The following is a 22,406-nucleotide window of genomic DNA, read 5'->3' as shown; positions in this document are numbered from 1 at the left end:
GATAGAGATTGTATTGAATCTGTGGATTGTTTCAAGTAGTATTGACATTTAACAATAGTAAGTCTTCCAAGCTGAACACGAACTGTCTTTCTATTATTTGTGTCTTCTCTAATTTCTTTCAGTAATGTTTTATAGTTTTTGGTATACAGGTCTTTCACTTCCTTGGTTAGGTTTATTCCTAGTTATTGTATTATTATTATTTTTTTCAAGTTAGTGTTTTTGTTTTGTTTTTAACGTCTTTATTGGAGTATAATTGCTTTATAATGTTGTGTTAGTTTCTGCTGTATAACAAAGTGAATCAGCTATAAGTATACATATATCCCCGTTGTATTATTTTTGATGCTATTGTAAGTGGAATTGTTTTCTTAATTTTATTTCTGGATTGCTCATTGTTAGTATATATAGAAGCACAATTGATTATTGTGTGTTGATTTTGTATCCTGTAACTGTGCTGAATTCATTTATTAGTTCTAACAGTTTCTTTTTCTTGTGGAATTTTTAGGGTTTTCTATGTATAACATCATGGCATCTGCAAACAGAGATAATTGTACCTCTTCCTTTCCAATTTGGATACCTTTTATTTCATTTTCTTGTCTAATTGTTCTGGGTAGGACTTCTAATACTAAGTTGAATAAAAATGGTGAGAGTGAGAATCCTTATCTTGTTCCTGGTCTTAGAGGATAAGTGTTTCACCATTGAATATGATGTTGGCTATGTGCTTTTCATATATTACCATTATTATTATTATTATTTTTAAAAGAAGATGTTGGGGGTAGGAGTTTATTAATTAATTAATTTATTTTTGCTGTGTTGGGTCTTCGTTTCTGTGCAAGGGCTTTCTCTAGTTGTGGCAAGTGGGGGCCACTCTTCATCGTGGTGCGCGGGCCTCTCACTATTGCGACCTCTCTTGTTGTGGAGCACAGGCTCCAGACACGCAGGCTCAGTAGTTGTGGCTCACGGGCCTAATTGCTCCACAGCATGTGGGATCCTCCCAGACCAGGGCTCGAACCCGTGTCCCCTGCATTAGCAGGCAGATTCTCAACCACTGTGCCACAAGGAAGCCCCCATATATTACCATTATTATGTTGAGGTAATTTCCTTCTATTTCCAGTTTTTTGAGTGTTTTTATCATGAAAGATTTAAAATCTTATTTAATGATATTTCTACATTAGTTGAGATGATCATGGACTTTTGTCCTTAAGTCAGTTAATGTGGTGTATTACATTGATCAATTTTCATGTGATAAACCGTCCTTGCTTTCCAAGAATAAATCCCACTTAATCATGGTGTACAATCCTTTTAATGTGCTGTTGAATTCAATCTGTCCCCCTGATTATTCTGATTACTTTTGAAGTAAATACCAGAAACAGGCATTAAGCTGATAAACAGGTAAACATATGAAATAAGGGCAGATACTGATAACTATTATGAAGATAAGTGAAACAGGACAGAAAGATAAAGAGTGGCAAGGGTAGGATGGACCTGGTACTGTTTAGATACAGAGGTTTGAGAAGCCCTCTAACGCAGTGATATTTAAGAAGAACCAGAATGAAGGTGAGGGAAGAACCTTACAGGCACAGGGGACAGCAGAGGTGGGAATTTGCTTAGAGCTCTTGGGAAATACCTGGAAGGGGGGAACGAGAGTAGGAACAAGAGAGTAAGTCACAGAGGCTGGGGAGGTTCTGGATATCCGCAGAATAGGAGGGCACATAAATCCCATCTCCTGAGCCTTAGTTATTAGCACAGACAGCTCCATATATGGCTTTTATTACTCATTACAGATCTCCCCCTGTCTTTTTATTTCCTTTGCCTTTGCTTTCCTATATATAGAAAGAATGTGCTTGCTTTGTTAACCAAAGGACAGGGCCTGAGTTCTGTCCCACCCAGATTTCCTCTGAAGAGGGCTGAAATGGAGTGGGTGGAGTCACTGGGTCCAGCCAAGAATCCATTGTGATGTCTAATGTGATTTGGGGGAAAAAAAAATCATTGTTTCAAAAATAAAACATTATGGTATATGATCTTATATATTTTATAATTAGAATATGTACCTAATATTTTAAATTTAAATAGGAGGAAATGGATTTCTTGATGAAATCCGTAACAGCACTTTTAACTGGCAGCATGATCTATAGTATAGAGTTACCTCCTTCCTATAAACAGTTGTGTTAGGATGTTTAGCATTCCCGTGAAATGATTTCCCAAATCTGCCTTTTTGGAGGAAGTGTAAATTACTCTCGTGCTCCTGTGGGAACTAGAAGGTACAGAACACCCTGGAGCTTGTAGACGTTTGTCACCATCCTTGATAATGTAAGGAATGTTGTGGTACAAGCATGTTAAGCATCATGGAGAATGTGGAGAGGTTGTTTGCTTTGTCCCCAAATGCAGTTTTATTTACAGTCTTGCTCAGTGATTTATGCATTTGTCTCCTCTAGTATTCAGTCATTTTATTTGTTTGTTAAAATCCCTGAATCTAGATAATTTGATTCCACTGATAAAATATTTACTTGTTATATTAGGCAGGGTGCTAAACTTGGAAATTAAGAGTACTGAGTTAAATTTAAAATTTGTTGAAAAGTATTCATCATAATGCAGACTATTTAATGTCTTGGCAGTGCCTCTGGCTCTTCTCATTTAACGTGTTAGGAGACAGACTGGCAGCAGTTGTAAGCTGAAACCTGGTTGTATGCAGAACGAGACTGATAGGGGTACAAGGAAAATGGAGAAAATCTGAAAATGTTTCTGTGTGTGTGTGTTTCCTTAAATTAAAGTGTGACACATTTGCTTAAAATAGAATTTTATATTCTGTTTATCAAGGTTATTATAACTTCATGATAGAGGATCCTGAGACTGAAATTCGTTTTAAATATTGTTTTGTGGAATAACCAAATTTGTCTCTTAACAATTTTGTCGTGGTGTCACGCGAGTTGCTTTGATATAATAAGCATGTTTTACCATGTATTTGAGTCATTTTTCCCTAGCAGACCTCAAGTTTATTACTCAGAGGAGAAGCATGAATTTACAGTATATTCTTAGCTGCCCTTCTCTATCTATCACTCAGCTGTCAAGGCCTATGGAATCTAAAATAGATCCTGACCAGTGGGAAACAGCCTACACACTGCTTACGGGATGATTCGGATGTGGACAGTTTTATCGTGCACAGACGCTGGTCTGTGTTGCAGTGTTCAGGCGGCAGGATGCAGAGTTGAAGTTTTCCAGTGGAGTCCCTGAAAAGGGACAGCTTTGAAAGACAGCTTCTAAAGAATAACAAATAGGAGGAGTTACAGTACCTGATTTGGGGCTGCTCTTACTCAAGTGCTGCACAGCAGGGAAGATAATTTTCAAGCGTTATGAAGGCGGAGAAGGATTCTGAAGACGAAGAAAATATCGTTAGAGATCCAAGCTAAGTGTAGCCCAGCATGAAGACTGCAGAACAGGAAGAGTTGTAACGAGAAGGACCGAGTCACTTGTTAGGCGTTTCTCTGAGGGCTTGCTTTGTGAGCTACAGAGATTTGTAACTTAATGCGAAGTAGTTTGCTGTTAGCAACAAGAAACTAAATCCTGTCTATGATGAACTGTTGGTTTTCTTGTGCTCCTAAAAACGGAGTAGGTATCCCTGTAGTCCAGTGTAACAAGAGTCTTGGCTAGGCTTTTTGAACTGTATTCTTTTAAAATGTACTGTTTTATTAATTTTGGTTTCTTTGTCTTATTATATTCTCTCTGCTTTATTTGATTAGCAGATTGGGGTTAGTGATAGAAAACAAAAGTTCTTGTTTCTTTTTCTGTGTTTAAAAAGCATATAATAGAATCTTAATAATTGAGCAGTATTTCTGTTAACTGACAGTGGACCAAAATGGAAAACAATGCTTAGTGGAGTAGAATTGAGAATCACAGGATAATATGAGACCTTAATCTCATTTAATTATCTTTTAAAGAGACTTACTTTTGGATTTTACAATTGTTTTAGTGTTTTAAATAGCTCTTTTCTCCACCAGGACTTTACCTGGAAATAAAGTTGAGTTGTTCTAACTGCAAGGATAAACTGATCAATTTAGAGCAAGTGTTTGTGTGCTAAACATGACTTAATCCCTTAGGCATTTGAAAACACAAAGCCTACATCTACTACCACTCCCCAGTTTAGAGTTAGAAACTGATTGGTTTGTTTTAACGCTAAAGAAAGGGGATGCCTAAAATGTAGTTTAGACTTTGAGCCAGTGAGTAGGGCTTAGCCACTACTCATAGTTGGTAGTTTGAACGTTTCAGGTTAGAAAGAAGTGAATTCATCTCCAAATTTGACTAGAGCCAACAATTCTGAAGTCTGTGTAGGTACTTGAATCAGATTTCAGAGGTGGGTTAAAATTTTAATGTATTTATCTTTTTCCATATTCAGTTTTTATATTTTTCACTTCAAGTATTTAATGAATACATTGCTTATTTAGCTAGAAAATCAGTTGCTTTATTTTTTCTGGTTTAGAGGGGATAGTAGATATAAAATAATCATACTGATCAAACATTTAGAGGATATGCTTCATTTAAGTGATTCATTACCCCCCACCCCCAGAAATTTGTTATGGTATTTGTGGATATAGGAATTGCTTTGTAAGTTAAGTGAAAAATATGTACATCTTTTTTTGTTCTAGAAGTGATGCTGGACTTAGAAAAGAATTTAGCAACAAGTTTACTGTATAGAATTTTAAAAGGCTAAAACCTTACTTGTTTAAATAATGTATATTTTAGTGCTGGGTTCTACATTTCTACTTACTAAGAAAAGGTTGAAGTTATTGGCTTCAGAATGTCTTGAATATATTTTCTCCAATCAAAGCTAAAGATAACCTTGATATAATTAAAATATACATCATGTGATACATTCTCCTATTTTAAAACATTGCCTTTGAGCTTCCTTTTAAATACACATGCACTAAGTTTTGTTGAAATAAAAAATCTTTTTTAACAAAAACAATATATGTTGAATGTAAAGAAGGAAGAAAATGAAAGTCATCTGTGATCCTATAATTTTAGGATTTTTAAGTAGTTAATACTTTAGAGTCTTTTATTTTTCATTTTATTCTATGTAGAAGTTTCTTTTTATCCTAATATATAAGCATAATGGATTGCTTTTTCTCTTGAGTGTACGTGTGTGTTATTTGTCTCCATAATTATATTTCGAACAGTGCCTTTTAAATGAGTAGTGGTGGTGGGGTTCTTAAAAGATGTGCAGAATTCCACTGTATCTAAGGGTCTTGGGAGATAATCAGAGCCAAATCTGAAAGCATGAGTTACAGAATAGGAAAAAAAAGAGCACACTGATTTTGGAAGTCATGAGAAATCTTGATTGGGCTTGGCTGCTTGAGTCATTTAATGTCCCTGGAGCCTTGATTTTTCTCATCTGTTAATTGGGGATGATAATTCTAGTTTACTAGGGTTGTTCAAGTCATTCATGCCTGGAACAGGGTAGGTGTTCAACAGTTACTCATCTCCTTTCTCTGCTCTGAAGGCAAAGAAAACAGGGCAGAAAACAGGAGAGACATCCTTTTTCTCAAAAGTATAATTAAAATATTTCTTGTACATCAGGTGTTTTGGAAAGGTTCTTTTTGTGATGTTGGAACAACAGGGACAAGGAAATTTGGGGTGCAGCTGGTAACTGAGTGATGTATTATACATTACTGCTTTCCCTTCTCTTTTTTTTCTCCCCTTCTTTGGAAAGTCTTACTAATATATATAGTATGCCATGTTTACATTCTTTTTTTCTTTTTTGTAGCAAGCAGCAGATTGGAACAAATATGATGACCGATTGATGAAAGCAGCAGAAAGGGGAGATGTAGAAAAAGTGTCCTCAATCCTTGCTAAAAAGGGGGTCAATCCAGGCAAACTAGATGTGGAAGGCAGATCTGCGTGAGTATTACTGACGATAATTCCCTGAAGGGAATTTGGGTAGACCCTTGGGATACAAATGAAATTGGTGAATTATGGTTATCAACATTTAATTTAAAAAAACCTTTATCAAAACCCACACTATAAAACCTTTCAACATCACTTTCAAACAATTTTGACTAATAATTGTTCTCAATATGAAAGATTTTCAAGTGAGAGAAAGAATACTAAAATACTACCCAGTGGTCTAGTTGTTTGGACGCAGTGGCAAACCATAGCCTGGGTTATTTGGTGCATTTTTATTCGGTGCAATTTTGTTTATAAGCTTTTTCATACTCCTTATCATATTTGATCCTCGCAGTGGCCCTTTGAAAAAAGTAGGAAAAAGTTTACAGAGGTTAAATAACTTGGTCTAGTCTCATTAAAAGTCACAGGTCTGGGCTTCCCTCGTGGTGCAGTGGTTAAGAATCCACCTGCCAAGGCAGGGGACACAGGTTCGAGCCCTGGTCCGGGAAGATCCCATATGCCGCGGAGCAACTAAGCCCGTGAGCCACAACTACTGAGCCTGCGCTCTAGAGCCCGCGAGCCACAACTACTGAGCCCGCGTGCTATAACTACTGAAGCCTGCGCACCTAGAGCCCATGCTCCACAACAAGAGAAGCCACTGCAATGAGAAGCCTGCTCACCACAACTAGAGAGAGCCCACACGCAGCAAGGAAGACCCAATGCAGCCAAAAAAAAAAAAAAAAAAAAAATGTCACAGGTCTGTGATGTAAACCCAAGTTTTCTGTCTTGGAAGAGTTCTGTAAATTACACTGCCTTTTCCTCTTAACCCCCAATCCATTTTTATATTTGGGTAATTAATTTAAATGAGAATGTTTAAGGCAGTAGGGAGGCAGAATGACTAGTGTGACTTAGGGAGATACAGGTAGTGATCCTACCCTTTCGCTTTTGTGTTACTGAGCACTTTACATGCTTATGAACCAGGCATCTTTTCTCTCACCCCTCCCCAGTCTTTATCATTTCTCTTCCTGTTGAGGATGGGGAGCAGTTGGGTTAAAGGGTAGATCTAGCTTCTGTTACTACCCTCTATAAATATAGCAGTTAAAACCTTATCTGGGAAACCTTCCAAAGTTAGAGGTGAAAAGTCTCGTTTCCTAAAATTCCTCTCCGCCTTATACTTGCGTAAGTTTTTTTTTAGACTATTATAACTGGAAACCAGATACTAACTATAGAAATGAATATTAGGAAGTGGATAGTTAATGTTTGATGTAGGTCACTACCTTAGAATGCTTAGATATTTAAGTATAGTGAAAAATAGCAAAGCGCGACTTTAAGTTGTTCATAAGAGCAATAAAGTTTGAGAAGTTCCAATTTTTTTATACTGTTTCAGTTTTATCAAGTAGGCAATTTGATAGCTACAGAAACTGGTTATTTTTGAGCCCTGCTTCTATTTTTGCTAATTTTAAACCATTTATAGGGCTCACAGTATAGATAGTGAAAATTTAATATCTAAAACTGACTGTTTTTCATTTTTTTTTCCAAAATGCCAAGATGTTAAAAGATAAAAGGATCTTCTTTGGGATGAAAATCTTCAGTGAAACCTAATTTCTTCAGTTCTGTCCGTCCATGCTTTGAATGTTTTAAATGAATGATTACTTGAGTTTTTGTTCAGATTTTTTTGATCTAGGGTTCAATTTTGAGAGAAATTATTTGTATTAATGGTCAGAATTATGAAAATCTGGTGTAATTTGATTAACTGTAAACTTTAGTTTGTGAAATATTTGAGTAGTATTAGTTTCTGAGGTTTTCACTGTAGGAAGTAGAATTCTTTCTGGGATTCATAGGATAAAATATTTTCCTTTTGTTATTCACACACAAACTATATTCTTTCTTAATTAAAGCATTTTATGTTTAGTCAAGTATAGGACATATTACAAATATATTTTCTGTAATTATAAAAATAATGTTATTTTGAATGAGTTTTTTTGTTTTTAATTTTTGAAATTTAAGACAAGAGTAACATGTCCTTCTTGACCTCTATCCAATTTCAAAAATGAAATATTTGAGGCCTAGCCATAGTCACTGCAAGGATCTGTTTTCTTCCTGTTCGCCTCTTTCCTAGGGTGTAGCCGTTTGCCCAGGCAAAATGGGGCAGGTTCACCAAGAAGCTTCACTGCCGCTTGGAGAGCCATGGATTCCAATTCCTGTCTCCCCATCCCCTCAGGCTGTCAAAAGTACTGTTCAGCCTCCCAGCTGTTTTCTCTGGAATCAGCAAATGCTCCTAGACAAAAAGTAGCCCCAAATACCAAGCTCACCTCTCTGGGCCTCTGTCCTTCCCTGCATACTGGCCTAGTAATTTTTCACTATCTTGTTAGCCTACTGATACCTTCAAGCAGATGTATTATTTTTTATGAAGCTCTTCTAGTTGTCCTCAGAGGTGGGGACTGTCCATATTACCTGGATCTCCTATTATAGAAGTAAAAGTACTTGTCTTGTTTAAAAAACAAAAACTTAAAGTTGATTTTTTTAATTGAAAAAGAGTATTTCTATAAAGCAGTTTTCCAAATTTCCTTTGCAACTCTGTATACAATTTAATGATTGATATATCTTCTTTCTGAAGCACATCTACTATTTATAGCACAACAGTATTAATAATGCATTGTAGATTTGCTGTGATTTCTGCCCTTTTAAGTGCATCATCAGTATAATGTTGAGTTATTTTGAAGAAAGAAGTCTTTCAGATTTTGTGAGCTAAGAAATGAAAACAAGCAGACAAAAAATGAGATCCCCAAGATTGTTGGAAGACTAAAAACCTTTGCTTGACGGAAATTACCATTCCTCAAAAGGTTCTCATGGTGCATTGCATAGTATAATCCCCCACTTCAGTGTTGCAAAGAGATTGATACCCTCAGCCTTATAGCAATTTAAGGAGAACTTATCTGACTTTTAAGAACACTATATTCCTTTTATCAGAAACATCTCTTTCTCTCTAATTCAAACTTTACACAAACCTGGTTTACTTTACTTAGTAGTGCTCAGTCTCTAGTTTGCATTTATATCCCTTGTAATACTAATAGAGGCATAACTAGTGTTGTAATATCTGGAAATGAATTTGCTAGCTATCTCCAGATTTTGTCTCTAAGCATTCAGTTATTCAGATATTTGAGGGTGCATCATCTGTCTGGTACTTTCATTGGTTCTGGGAATATAATAGGAAGCAGAACAGACAAGAATTCCCGCTTTCATCTAGTTAGTTGAGTAGGAAAAGATTAATAGACCATAAAGAAAATAAATCTTGAATTTATATATAGTATTAGAAAATGTGTAATTCTATTTAGAATAATGAAGGCCAGGATGGGGGAGCTAGGAGTACTAAGGTTGCAGCGGATGGGGAAATGTAAAAATTTCAAATGGTATGGTTAGGGAAGACCCTGACAGGGAGTGTGCTGCCAAGTGTGTCTGTATCCAGGCACCTTGCTGAGCCTTTACCTCCTGGCATCTTCACCATGGGTACGGTACTCGTTTAGGACCTGAGTTCAATGTCCTTTGCCAACAAGTCCTACAGTATTTACTTACAGTGTCAGTTCTTAATGCACACAAAATATTTCTGTAAATGTTTATTGATTAAGAAAGTATTAGATGATCAAAGAAACAATGGGATATTTTATCATGTATCTTGAGTACTTGATGGCTTAAAGTTATTTCATGTTCAGCTCTGTCTGTTTGTGTGAAATTTGAACCAGTCATACAAGTCTCTGAGTAAAAGGAAGAATAATGTGGTAGTACTTCAGGAAGAAGATGATGCCAGATCTTTTGTGGCTTTCAAGTGTAGCTTAGCTTGTTTTGAAGACTTTTCTATGCCAGGTTTAATATGATAATTCTAAAGAGATGGATAAGTGTTTTGATCTGTCTTTGGCCTTAGCATTCCGTGGTAACTTCATTTGTTTTGGTGGTTTCAGTATATTTGAAACTAAGCAAAATAATCTGATAGAAACTTTTCAGTGCCTTTATTAAGGTCCAAACACCAGTGCCTTTGTTATTGAAATGATAAACTATAGAGGTAATAATGTAAATTTGGATTAAAATGAGTTTTTCAGTAATATGAGATAGGTTTCTTTTTTCTTGTATTAAATATATAGGTGTTCCAATGTAGCCTTTAAAATGCATGTTCACACGTGTGTGTGTGTATGTGTGAGTATTGAATATAAGGCGACATTTATGTAACATTTAAGTTGACCTTGAGTAGTTTCCATGGCATAACAAGTATTTTCTTTTTGTTTAGCTTTCATGTTGTAGCCTCAAAGGGGAATCTTGAGTGTTTGAATGCCATCCTCATACATGGAGTTGATATTACAACCAGTGACACCGCAGGTACGTTTGCCTCCATAGTCAGTTACAAACAGAGAAGACAAGCATCGTCCACTGCCAATGCTCTAAATCAGACCTAAATGTGATTTACAAAGAGAAGTCCTTAACTTTCTGTTTCTAATTAGCTGAGGTATTGCTCTGGGGGAGAGGGCAAGTACTGGGGATGTAGCAGAAAGGATGACCGAACGGATGAGCAGCTGGAGACCTGAGGTCTAGGGCTGGTCTTGGTAGTGCTACAGGATTCTAAAATCTCAGACTTTGAAGAACCTTTAGGGGCCATTTAGTTTATACTCATATACTATTCAGTATATGAATTCTCGCTGTCCTGAGGTCATTTGGTTTTTGGTTGGACATTTCTTGTGTTGAGGAACTAACTGTCTCATAATAACAACATCACCAGTAGTGATCATAACAAGAAGAGGTGACACTTATTTAACATAGATTTAGCTACTCTGCTAAGCGCTTTACATGTACTAACTCATTTTATCCTCACATCAAGCCAATGAGGCTGCAAGGCACTGCGCTGTTAAGTGACTTGCCCAGGGTCTTTCAGTGGATGAGTCGCAGTCAGAGTTTGTGTTTTTAACCATTATGCCTCATGAGGAGACCTGGTCTGTGTTTAGCTAGCTATATTTATAAAAATTATTTCTAATAGTTTGTCTGTCTCTTATCAGGCCTTCTGCTTAAACTTAGTCATGCCTATGTCTATCTTTTAAAATATTACAGCATAAGTTTGTCTGCACATCACAAGATACATTTTAAGTATTTGAGTATAGCTATTGCTTTTCTTCAGTGTTTTAGTTTTCTGTTCATCTGGACAATCATTCTCAGTTCTCTGAGACCTGTGGCACCTTATTTCTCTGCACTTCTACTTTGTTATTCAGTTAAATACGGGAGCTGACCTAGAGCAGAGAATGTCCTTAACAACTTTAATGTTTTATCCTATGACTCCATGTATGGAAAAATAAATACATTACTGTTAACCAGCATTGTGTTTGGAAATGGAAGACAAGGGGGGAGAGGGAGAGAGGGAGAGATCACAAATGAGTTAGTGAGGAAAATCTTTACCTAAAGTTACCTTAATTGAAGACTAAACTCAATTTATTTGCCACCTTTGAATGAACAAAAAACTGTTATTACTTATATATATGTTTTCCACTGATGCAGAAGAATATTTATTTTTAGAAATTTTGGATTAACCATACCATTTCAGAATTCATAAGACTTTATTTATTGTGCTGATTCCAATTCAAACACGTGTCTTTCTTGTTTTTGTCTGTGTTCTTTCTGCTCTGGACATTTCGGCCTAATGGCCAATCTAAGTGACTTTTGCCCTCCCTCCTTCAGTGCAGATGAAGCTCAAATGCTTTCCCAAGCTCAGCAGACGATGTCTTTTCATATACTGCATTCCGGCATACCTTGCTTTACCCATTTTATCTTTTGTTTTTGCTGTTGTTTAGTCATGTTTTTATTGATGGGTTTAATTATGTTTGTCTTTAGAGTTGTCCTTTCCTGAGAACAAGGACCTTGTCTCATTTGCTGTTATATTGTCTGTTATAATCCAGATGTGGATATTTGATAAAAATTTGATTAAACAATCTTTATGTATTTTATCTTAACTCCTTTATTTGCTAGCAATATAAAAGTAGATTGAAAATAACCAGATTTCAAGTTAGTGTGGTTTTGAGGTATTTGTGACCCAGGTCTTGCCAGGTACACGCCTTTGGTGTAATTCAGGGTGATATGCTTTAGATGTCATATTTCCATGATTTTTTGCTGCACTATCTCAAGTGGCTGGATTTGGTATTCCCTTAGCCCTGACCTGACATTTTAATGTGACCAAGTTTCTGTGGCGTTTTGGTAAACACCAGGGACAGTTGCCACTGTGTCTATCCTCACTATCCACTCCATTCTCTCTCTTACTTCTCATGTAAGTGCCAGTTATTCTAGTCACTTTTCAGGATGTGAAATGTTTCTAGAAAGTTTGTCCATGACCAGTAGCAAATTGAAATTTGAAATTGTTACATCTGACTGAATTGTAGAGGATGTTTAGGAGTGGTTGAATATGTTACCTGTTAAAGGTCTGGACTCACTGCCTTTTGCTCTAGAACCTGTTAGCTACACAGAAATGATCAGACCCAGCAAAACTTATTCACCTATCTACATGCATATAAAAGTGAATGAGAGTTGAAAGTCAATTTATTCCTTCAACCAGGATGAACAGAGCACACATTACCTTTCTAGCAGAAAGGTCTACTTGTGAAGTACAATTATGTTTGGAGAAGTTTGTGAAGTTAGAGGGAAATTAAGAGCATTAAAGATTGGAAGATGGAATAGTCTGGTGAAACCCTTGTAGTTTTCACCATCCAAGAAAGATATTTGTGTAAAGAAGTACAATTAGGAGAAATAGTGTTTGGAGGTAGAATGTTCTCTGCAAATTACCTTTTTCAGTATTCAGAGTTAACCTTCCAGATTATCTGGTGACCTCTTCCCTGCTCCCCTCATCATTTCTTTTAAATTTGTACATTTTAATCACATATTTGAACAAATTTTCTGATTTTCAAAGACAGAATCTCTTTGTAAACTTTGAATTTTAGTTGAAGCATAAAAATTAGTTAGAGAATACCCTTTCTTTGACTCACATCTCTTAACCTTTCTCCATTTTAGTATCCACACTGCCTATTGAGAAATGTTATGTGAAATCTAGTTATCTTTCTCTCCCTCCTATCCCCATTCCTTTTTTTTTCTCTTTCTCTTTCTCTCCTTCTCTCCTATGGCAATATTTAATTACTTACTCTGTTTCAGGAACTGCTCCAGGTATTGGAGATACAGTGGTGAATAAGACAAAATTCTTGCTCTGTAATGAGTTTGTGTGTTTATTTTTTCTTCCCACCTTCATTGTTTTGGTGTGTACATTATCTCTAATTAAAATATGAAACTGGGTGAGACATCTTAGAAACTTAAAGCATGCCTACAAATGAAGTAGTCTGTCAACTGATTTTGGAAAACTGAAGCACATTTCTAAGGAGAATTCACATGTGAAGAAAATAACCCTTATCATATATTTAAAATTATTTCTTTTCTAGGGAGGAATGCTCTTCATCTGGCTGCAAAGTATGGACATGCATTGTGTCTACAAAAACTTCTACAGGTAGTAAAAGTGGTTAATACTTAGACTTTATTATTTTGACTGCAAATAACAGATGTGTTTTTGGAACTTGAGATCAAAGAAAATAGTAGGCTAGCTTTGACTATTAGCTTACATAATATTTTTTCCATCATTTGTGAAAGAATGTGAACAATAAAGAGCAAAAACTCTGAGGGAAGTGAATTGCATAACTCAGTGTATTAAAAATAAACAACAAAGACTTGACCTTCCTGTTGACATTAGCTGGAGATAGGAATTTTCTGTCATCTGGTATATGACTTGAGATGAAGTGATACAGCATAGGATCTATATATTTCTGTATAAACATCAATAACTCAGACTATATAATAACAGCATTAGTTAAGCTTATAATCAGGCAACCACAAAATTCTGTGAACTAGTGGGCTAAATTACGTTTTCAGTTGAAAGGTCTAGTCACACATTTCCTTAAACATGTTTGCCACTAAGTTTCACAGCAGAACTCATTTGTTTTTACTGATTCAATTGTTCAAGTTTTAATTCTTGCTGGAAAAAAACCCAAGCAATAACAGTTTCTATATTTCATGCTATTGTAATGTACCATATGTTTTCCTGTTTACTGGAATACTGTTAAATTTACAGTATAATGTTATTATATTTGTCGCATGTCAAAATATTTATGGCTTGTCTAGTACTCTTTAGAGTTTTTGATAAATGCAATATTTTTAAGATTAAATAACAGCTGTTCATTTGAGTCTTGATATTTATCTTGAAAATAAAACTTTCTTAGATTACTAAATTTCTGTGTTTTAACAGTACAGTTGTCCCACTGAACGTGTAGACCTGCAGGGAAGAACCGCACTTCACGATGCAGGTAATAAGCAAAGGTTTCACTTGGACATAAACAAATCTTTGTTAAAATGGCTGGGCATTTAAATTAATTTCAAAGTTTTAACATGAATATATTTGTATAATTCATGGAGAAACAGAATGTTATGAATTTTTTATTTATTCAGATTTGAAATTTATTGGATTGTACGGCTTAAAAAGAATCATTCAGCCAATATTTACAGGCCAGGTTGCTAGATACTGAAAGTCCAAAGATGAATAAACCATAATCCTGCTCTCAAGGAGCTGTAAGTACCATGTGTTTGCTTGGGAACTGGTAGGAGAAATGGGAATGAGGAAGACTTTTCTCTTTCTTAAAAACTGTATTTACCTCATTAACATGTCTGAACCTCATTTTCCTCATCTGCAAAATGAAGTTACTAATACTACTGCAGTAGTGGTTATAACTGAATCATGAATAGTGCCTGGCATGTAGTAACTTCTTAATTAATGGTGATGGTGCTTGTTTTGATTTAGAGGTGTCAGTGCTGAATTACATATCATTGTAATTTGCTGTATTTTAAAAGAGATTTATATTAGTAATTTCAAAGATTTTATTAACCATACTGTGTATCACAATTTATCTGCATTATTCTTCAGGTGTCTTAAAGAAAGTGATTAGAAAAAAGTTAAATATTTAAGGATTTTTGGAATGTAAGATAGTCTGACCCCTGGGCAGACTCCTCTAAGACTGAAATTCCTAGTTAACTAGGCGTTCAAAGGAAAAACAAAACAAAACAAAAAAAACCCTACTGTTTCCTTTCATGTATATGGAATATCCTTGGTAGATTAGAGGATTAGAGTAGTCTCTGTTAAAAATGTATTATACTTCAATTTTCCTTCAAACTTTTATACTTTTGATTTTCTTCCTTTTTAAAAATATTTTATGTATTTTTATGATAGTTTAATCTCTCACACAATGCATTTTTTAAAATTTTGGTATAGAGTACTATTATTTGCAGAACTTTTTTTGTGTGTGTGTGTGTGCGGTACGCGGCCCTCTCACTGTTGTGGCCTCTCCCATTGCGGAGCACAGGCTTCGGACGCACAGGCTCAGCGGCCATGGCTCACGGGCTTAGCCGCGGATATGGGATCTTCCCGGACCGGGGCACAAACCCGTGTCCCCTGCATCGGCAGGTGGACTCTCAACCACTGCGCCACCAGGGAAGCCCTGCAGAACATTTTTACATACATTATCATTTAAGCCTCACAATGACTCCTGTGAGTTTCTATAGTTTTATTTTATATTTTATATTTTTATGATAATTTTGTATTACTACTTAAATAAAAATAATTAAATAATTTAAAAATAAATAAAAACATAGACCTAGATTCATATGTGATATACTTACCAAGCTTGTGTAGTTATGGAATCATCAAAACAAATTTATAAATTAAACTTAAAATCATAAAAAAATATAATTCATTTCTGTAGCATTAATTTATTGTGTTTGATGGAAATTTTAAAATGATTTTGCTGTTTAATGAAGTATAAATATGTGTCACATGATATTTCTATTCTCCTACCACCTTCTCATAGTTGTTTTTTAATCCATCCAACCTTATTAATAATCATGTTTTAAAAATTATTAAAAATGTTTTATTATGGAAAATTTCAAACATAAAGTTAGACTATCATATTAAAATACCTTATACCCTTCATCCAGCTTAGACAGTTGTCATCATATGGCTAATCTTGATTCATTTATACCACCACCCATTATTCTCCTCTACTTGGCATATTTTAAATCAAATCCAAGACATCATATAATTTTATCCATAAACAATTCAGTTTTTATCTCTGAAAGATGATGATTTTATTTTGTAACCTAAGTGTAATACCATTATTACACCTAATGCCTTTGAAAATGTTTTCAATATCATTTACTCAATGTTCAACTTTTCCTCGTTGTTTTTATGTTTTTTACTGCTTAATTGAGGTATAATTATTATACAAAAATTGTATATATTGATTGTATAATGTAATATAATATATTGCACATAATTAATAATATGGTATTGTGTACTTTAAAATATATTAAGAGGATAGAGTACTTAGTATTCTTACCAAAAAAACCCCCAAAAAACAAACCCCAAAAAACACACAGACACACAAAAGGACACAGGAAATTTGTGGAGGTGATCCATATGTTTAGTACCTTGATTGTGGTGAGGGTATTACAGTATATGCATTTGTCCAAACTCATCAAAATATGTACAGTAAATATGTGTAATTTTTTGTATATTATAGATTTTATTATCCCTATTTTTTAAACTGGTACAACTTAACAGAGTGAAATTTTAATATTTGTTCAGTAGGTATACAGGTGAAGTTAAATGAAGACCAAGTCGATGTAGTAAAAGAACTCCAATATCAGTTGCTTATTAAAAAAAATGGAGTGGTATAGGTTGGCAGGTGGCTTGAGGTCATTCATGAACTGAATTCTTTCCATCTTGTTGCTCCACTTTCCTCTGGTATCTTCCTCAGCAATGTCATTGCAGCAGGGTTGTAGCCATATCTGCGTTCCAGCTGGCAGGAAAGGGAAGGAGAATAGGAGGAGCACATGCCCACAGTCTAAGGCCCAGATTTGGAAGTGGTAAATAGCCCTCTACTCATAATCCATCAACAAGAGCAAAGTCAGTTGGTTGTATTTATCTGTAAAGGAGGCCCAGAAATGTAATCTCAAGATAACTAGTCATGGCTGAGTTGCTACACTGTAGAAGAAGGGGAGAACAAATTTTGGTAACAATTGCCACAGTCCAGCCCTCTGACCTTCCAGATATTCCTGCAGCCCCTACTTCCCACACATAGAACATTATCCCCACCCCAAGGGAGAGGATACATAACCAATTCAGTCACTGAAGCCACCTCAAAGTCGGATTTCTGTGTGATGTGCACTTGTGTATTTTTGGCTCTGAAATGGCTCTTCATGGTCCAACAGTTAGTAAACTCAAAGAAAAGAGATCTGCTCCTTACAATATAGTGATGCAGCAAGAACAGGATAAGTAAAATAAAGACTCCCTTTTGGAAACAGGAGAACTGGGAAATACACAGCAGTCACTAGTCAACAGCAGGTATCAAATACTGATGAGCAAAACTTGCAAAGGCTTTCAACTGAGATCTTGGAGTAAATTTCTTGGTTAGCTCCTTCAGGTGCCCCCTGGTTTTGTTTCCTAGGAGAAATCCCTTATTGTCCTCTGTGGGCCCTAGCTCTGCCTTCTGGGAGGTTCTTGTCCATTATCCTCCAAGATCACAGGTAAACTGGGTGTTGGAAAGTATGCCCTCTATATAGGCAGCTTAAGCACAGGAAGAGTTATTAGTTTTAGCTGACTGGGCTTTTGGATTTTGGGGTAGTGCATTCCCTCAAAACCTTGGTAGGTTTCTGGCCTATTTGTTGCCAGCCACTTCCGTATGTCAGGAACCATTTATTTTCTGGACATAAAGTTCTTAACCCTCCTTTATTTCTTGTTTTTATTTCTGGACTCATGATTCTCTACCTCATTTTATTTTATTTTTTTAACCAAAATTTAGAAAATTTATTTATAAAATGTTCAATACTGTGTAGAACATTAGGTTAATTTACAGAGGTTTTTTAAAAAATTTTATTGGAATATAGTTGATTTACAGTGTTGTATTAGTTTCAGGTGTACAATGAAGTGAATCACTTATACATATACATATACCTACTCCTTTTTTAGATTCTTTTTCCATATATGCCATTACAGAGTATTGAATAGAGTTCCCTGTGCTATACAGTAGGTCCTTATTAGTTATCTAGTTTATATATAGTAGTGTGTGTATGTCAATCCCAATCCCCCAATTTATCCCCCCCACCCTATCCCCTGGTAACCATAAGTTTGTTTTCTACTTCTACTTCCATGACTCTACTTCTGTTTTGTAAATAAGTTCATTTGTTCATTTTAATACTGCCACCTCAAAGTCATCTGAAATAATAGTCTTGGATGGGAATATAGTATCCTCAATCTGATCTTTATTCCAGGACTGGATCTGGTTTTTTTGTTTTTGTTTTTTTTTTCATTTTTCCTTATTGGGCTGTCTTTGAGAAAAGTTGTGACCAACAATAGTTTTATATCTTGCTATTTGGTATAGAGAAACAATTGGCTTCTCTATACCTGTGAGGTCCCAAATATCTAGAAACTCTATTCCCTTCCATCTGTGTTCATAACTAATTCTTGCTTGACCTCATCTCTTTCTTGTCGACCTCATCTCTTTCTTACTAAAAGCAGTAAGCAGCTGCCAATATGCCCTAAAATTTTGGCTCTTCTCTATTGCTTCACCTAGAAAGGCTCCATAGTCACACAGTGTACCTTGTAAATTAGCACAGATGATAGGTCTATCAAATGTTTTGCCACAGTATGAGAAAAATCACAAGGTTTCTAGCCTGAAATATGTTTACTGACCACCTAGTACCCAACCACTAAACCAGTGCTGTATAATTTAGGTATCTGTTACAACAGCACCTGACTCCTGATAGCAATTTTTGTCTTGGTTAGGGATAAGATTATACTGCTGTGACAAAATAAAATAACATTTGCTTTAAAACACACACACACACACACACAGAATTTACTTCTTTCATGTCACAGCCCTAATGATCAGACTGGCTTGTACCTCTGCTTCATATAGTCATTCAGGGACCCAGATTTCTTCTGTTTTGCAGTTCTACCATTGCCTGGGGTGTTGTCCTCATCTTTAAAGCTGAAGCTGATAATAGGTACCTGTTATCCTGCTAGCAGGAAGGAGAAAGATTATGGAAGAATGTATAACCACTTTTTAAAGCCCTAGACTCAGAAGGTAGCACATGTCCCTCATGTCAGACTCCATTGGCATGATCTAACTCATGTGGTCATGCCTGCATGCAAAGGAGACTGGGAACTGTGGTCTAGGTGAGCCACCCTGTGCCCAACACAGTTTTATTACCATGGAACAAGGATGAACAGCTGGCATTCTGCATCATCGCACCTTTAATACTGACTTGATTTGTTCAGTATAGTATAACTCTAGAATTTTTTATGCTTTACATTTTTTCATTCTTATTTTTAATTGGGCCTGAATGGTTGTTATTTTATAATTCCTGAATTAATGTATTCAGTTTCAATTTATCTTTTTTTTAAGATTGAATATATATTTTATATAAAAGATTTGCTGGATTAAAGATGTCAGAAATGAAAAATTTACTTGATTTTTTAATGTATGTTTGGTTTTACTTTATTGAATTGCACCAAAAAAAAAAAAAAAAGAATGCTGACTTAGTACTTTTTTGTGCAAATAAACTAGTATCAACTTATAAAACTTTTATAAAAACTCGTGGGAAGTATAAACACAATCGTACTTTATGAATTTGACCACTTTTTTCCTGATACAAATATGAACTCTAGTGTTGATCAGAGAAGAGGCATCATGTGATTTTATAATATAATTTTTAGCAAAATGACCCTGCTTTTGCATCAAGAGCAGACATTGCAGTTTCTGCTTTGAAAAGGAAATATGAATTGTATGAATCATACTTCATTTACTGTGGGTCTTCTATAAAGAAAAAAGTATATGATTCTTTTTAAAAAACTGCACTAACACTTCAAGGATTCAGTAAGTTATAGCCATATTTTAAAATATACTATAAATAGAAAGTTTAAGTGTGATTTTCATTATCAGTGTTTACCCTTAGAACAGCAGTATATTCTTGTCCTCTGCAAGAGTGACACTGTTCCTTGGTCCTAATAAATTATACAAAATTTACAAAATGATCTTGTCTAATCCATTTTCAGATAGAAAAATCAATGCTTATAATGCTAAACTGAAAGTGAAGGATGTGAAGCTTAGTACTTTAGAGATTGAAGAATTTAGGCCTTATACGGGTCTAGCAAAACACCACGTGTTACCAACAGATGTTCACCATTTATCATTTTCCTTTGTTCCTCAAAGCTATGGCAGACTGTCCTTCTAGCATACAGCTGCTCTGTGACCACGGGGCCTCAGTGAATACCAAAGATGTAGTAAGTCAGTTTATGTTTATTCTCATTTCAACTCATGTATTCTGACTTTCATATTTTGGGAGACTTGTGACTTGTGGTCTGAATGCTGTCTTATTTTTCTTGTTGCTTAGGATGGGCGGACGCCACTTGTTCTGGCTACTCAGATGTGTAGGCCAGCAATATGTCAACTGCTGATAGATAGAGGGGCGGATATTAATTCCAGAGACAAACAAAACAGGTAATTCTTTTATCACGGCTCCCCAGACACCAGCTCGATACACAGTGATCCTGAAGCTCTGCTGCTGTGACTTGGCCTTTCTATCCTCTGTGGTTCTCCCTTCCTTGGAATTAGCACTCACTTCTTATTACTCTTCAGATTTGGCTGAAGAAGGAGGGAGAGGGAAATAGGGGATGATGACAGGGTAAACTTGAAATACAGGCAGTGATTATGGCCTGTGTTCAGGTCAAAGACCTGAAGAAAAGAGTAATTATATCCTAGTTATTTTGAGCTTATAAAATAATCTTTAATGAAATGGGCTCAAATAAGGAAGAAGAATAAAAAATTACATTTACAGTCTCTACTTCTTCATTAGTGAATCTTTTGAGAGTAAAGGAGTTCTTGCGTGTCCTGGAGCTTGACATGTTTCAGTGTAGATTTTCTCAAGGTGTTTTCTCTCCTTTCTGCTGGGCACAATGCCACCTCCTTCTCTGAAACTGAGTTCATTTCCATACCCCAATACAGATTTCATTAATTTATTTCTGCACCTGTATTTGATGTTATTTTAGCTGGTGTGCACTAACAATTTCTATCTGTAATTCTCTCCGTCCTCTTTTCTGGGTCTAGTGTATCATGCTGCTTGCTATATTATAATTCTGATGTTTATAGTCACGGAGTTTCTGACAACAAAGTATCTGAAATACATCCCTTCCACCAGTGGAAGCATTACAGTAATTTATGACAAGTTTCTGAGATTGTATAGATGATTACTGGTAAAATTGTTGGTTTCTTTTCAGTTACTTTTATTCTTCTAAACACATATTCTGTTGTTTGTACTTCACTGGAAGTAGATAAGTATAATTAGTCTTTGGATGTCAGATTTTATAGCTCTGATTGTTTTCATTGTTCAGGCATCTCAAAGGAGGAAATTCTTAAGCAATTAAATCATTAATGTGATTTTTAAGAAAGTGGCTTTTTTTATATTACTTTGTTTTTGTGATACTATGATCTAGCTCCAAGCATGTTTAAGAAAATTTGATCGAAAAATAAATTTTAGGATCAGAAAGGGGTGATCTGGCTGATCCATGTATACAATGCTTTCTCTTAATTTTTCCAAGTATGTTTGTCTGTCTGTGTTTTTTCATTGGAACTTCACAAAAAAAACCAATGCGATAGGGCAATGTGTATTATATTTAGACTACATAGCAAATGGTTTTAAAGGCAAATTAAAATCTGTTTGTGACACTCTGTATTCAAGTTTCTTTTCTTTCTTCCTGTCTTACCTATAACATTTTTTCCCTTATAACAAAAAATTTGTTAATGCCTGTTTTATGTAAAACTGCATTCCAGCAACTACTGGGGGGTATAAAAGAGGAATAGAACAGACATCAAATAAAGGCAAAAATCAGTTTCCGTATGAAATTCAATATTCACAATTGAAGACAGAATCATATATAGGATAAGTCACTTCATTTCATTAAGTGTTGGTCGCCTCAGCAGTAAAAATAGAGAATTTCTAGAGTACTTATAAATTTCCATGATGATTTAATTGTTGCATTATTATGATCTGCTAATTATACTGTTAAATGTTTAAGTGCTGACGATTCTATCATGGCAGAATAAACCAGTGGTCCATGATAATGGGGTTAATCAAAGAAGGTTTATTTGAGAAGGCAAATTTTAACATTAAGTGTGAAAATGTGAAGGAGATGTGTAGGAGAAGAAAGGCTCTTCTAAAGAGAGAAATCAGGAACAGGAATCTGATTCTTGTTTTGGAATAGAAGGGGTTCATTGGTGACGTTTGCATGATGTGGTTCAGTTCACGAAGTGATTTATTTATTTTTTTCAGTAACTGATAGTGTATTTATAAAATGAAAACCTCTCTAACAAAATACACTTTTCACTGGGAAAATAAATAAAATGGACAAATGGATCTACACA

The 22,406-nt window shown here is 35.3% G+C and overlaps 1 protein-coding gene across 2 annotated transcripts in view; it reads left to right on the top strand.

The window, feature by feature from the left end:
* Positions 1 to 22,406, top strand: part of UACA (uveal autoantigen with coiled-coil domains and ankyrin repeats) — a 79,515-nt gene that overhangs the window by 32,739 nt on the left and 24,370 nt on the right. The window contains exons 1-7 of one of the 2 annotated variants that reach the window (XM_081228002.1): positions 3,154 to 3,603; positions 5,756 to 5,889; positions 10,154 to 10,242; positions 13,326 to 13,390; positions 14,183 to 14,240; positions 20,199 to 20,269; positions 20,380 to 20,486. In XM_081228002.1, the coding sequence (XP_081084128.1) occupies positions 3,565 to 3,603; positions 5,756 to 5,889; positions 10,154 to 10,242; positions 13,326 to 13,390; positions 14,183 to 14,240; positions 20,199 to 20,269; positions 20,380 to 20,486 (563 nt within the window). In that variant the 5' untranslated portion in view covers positions 3,154 to 3,564. Of the gene's footprint in view, positions 1 to 3,153; positions 3,604 to 5,755; positions 5,890 to 10,153; positions 10,243 to 13,325; positions 13,391 to 14,182; positions 14,241 to 20,198; positions 20,270 to 20,379; positions 20,487 to 22,406 lie in introns of those variants that run through there. The other variant, XM_081228003.1, reaches the window with a different exon arrangement.

The sequence above is a fragment of the Mesoplodon bidens genome, assembly GCF_964165515.1.
Source record: "Mesoplodon bidens genome assembly, chromosome: 3".
NCBI classification, from domain to species: Eukaryota; Metazoa; Chordata; class Mammalia; order Artiodactyla; family Ziphiidae; genus Mesoplodon; species Mesoplodon bidens.
Note: the sequence above shows the minus strand (reverse complement) of the source record. Positions and strands in the feature narration are given on the sequence as shown.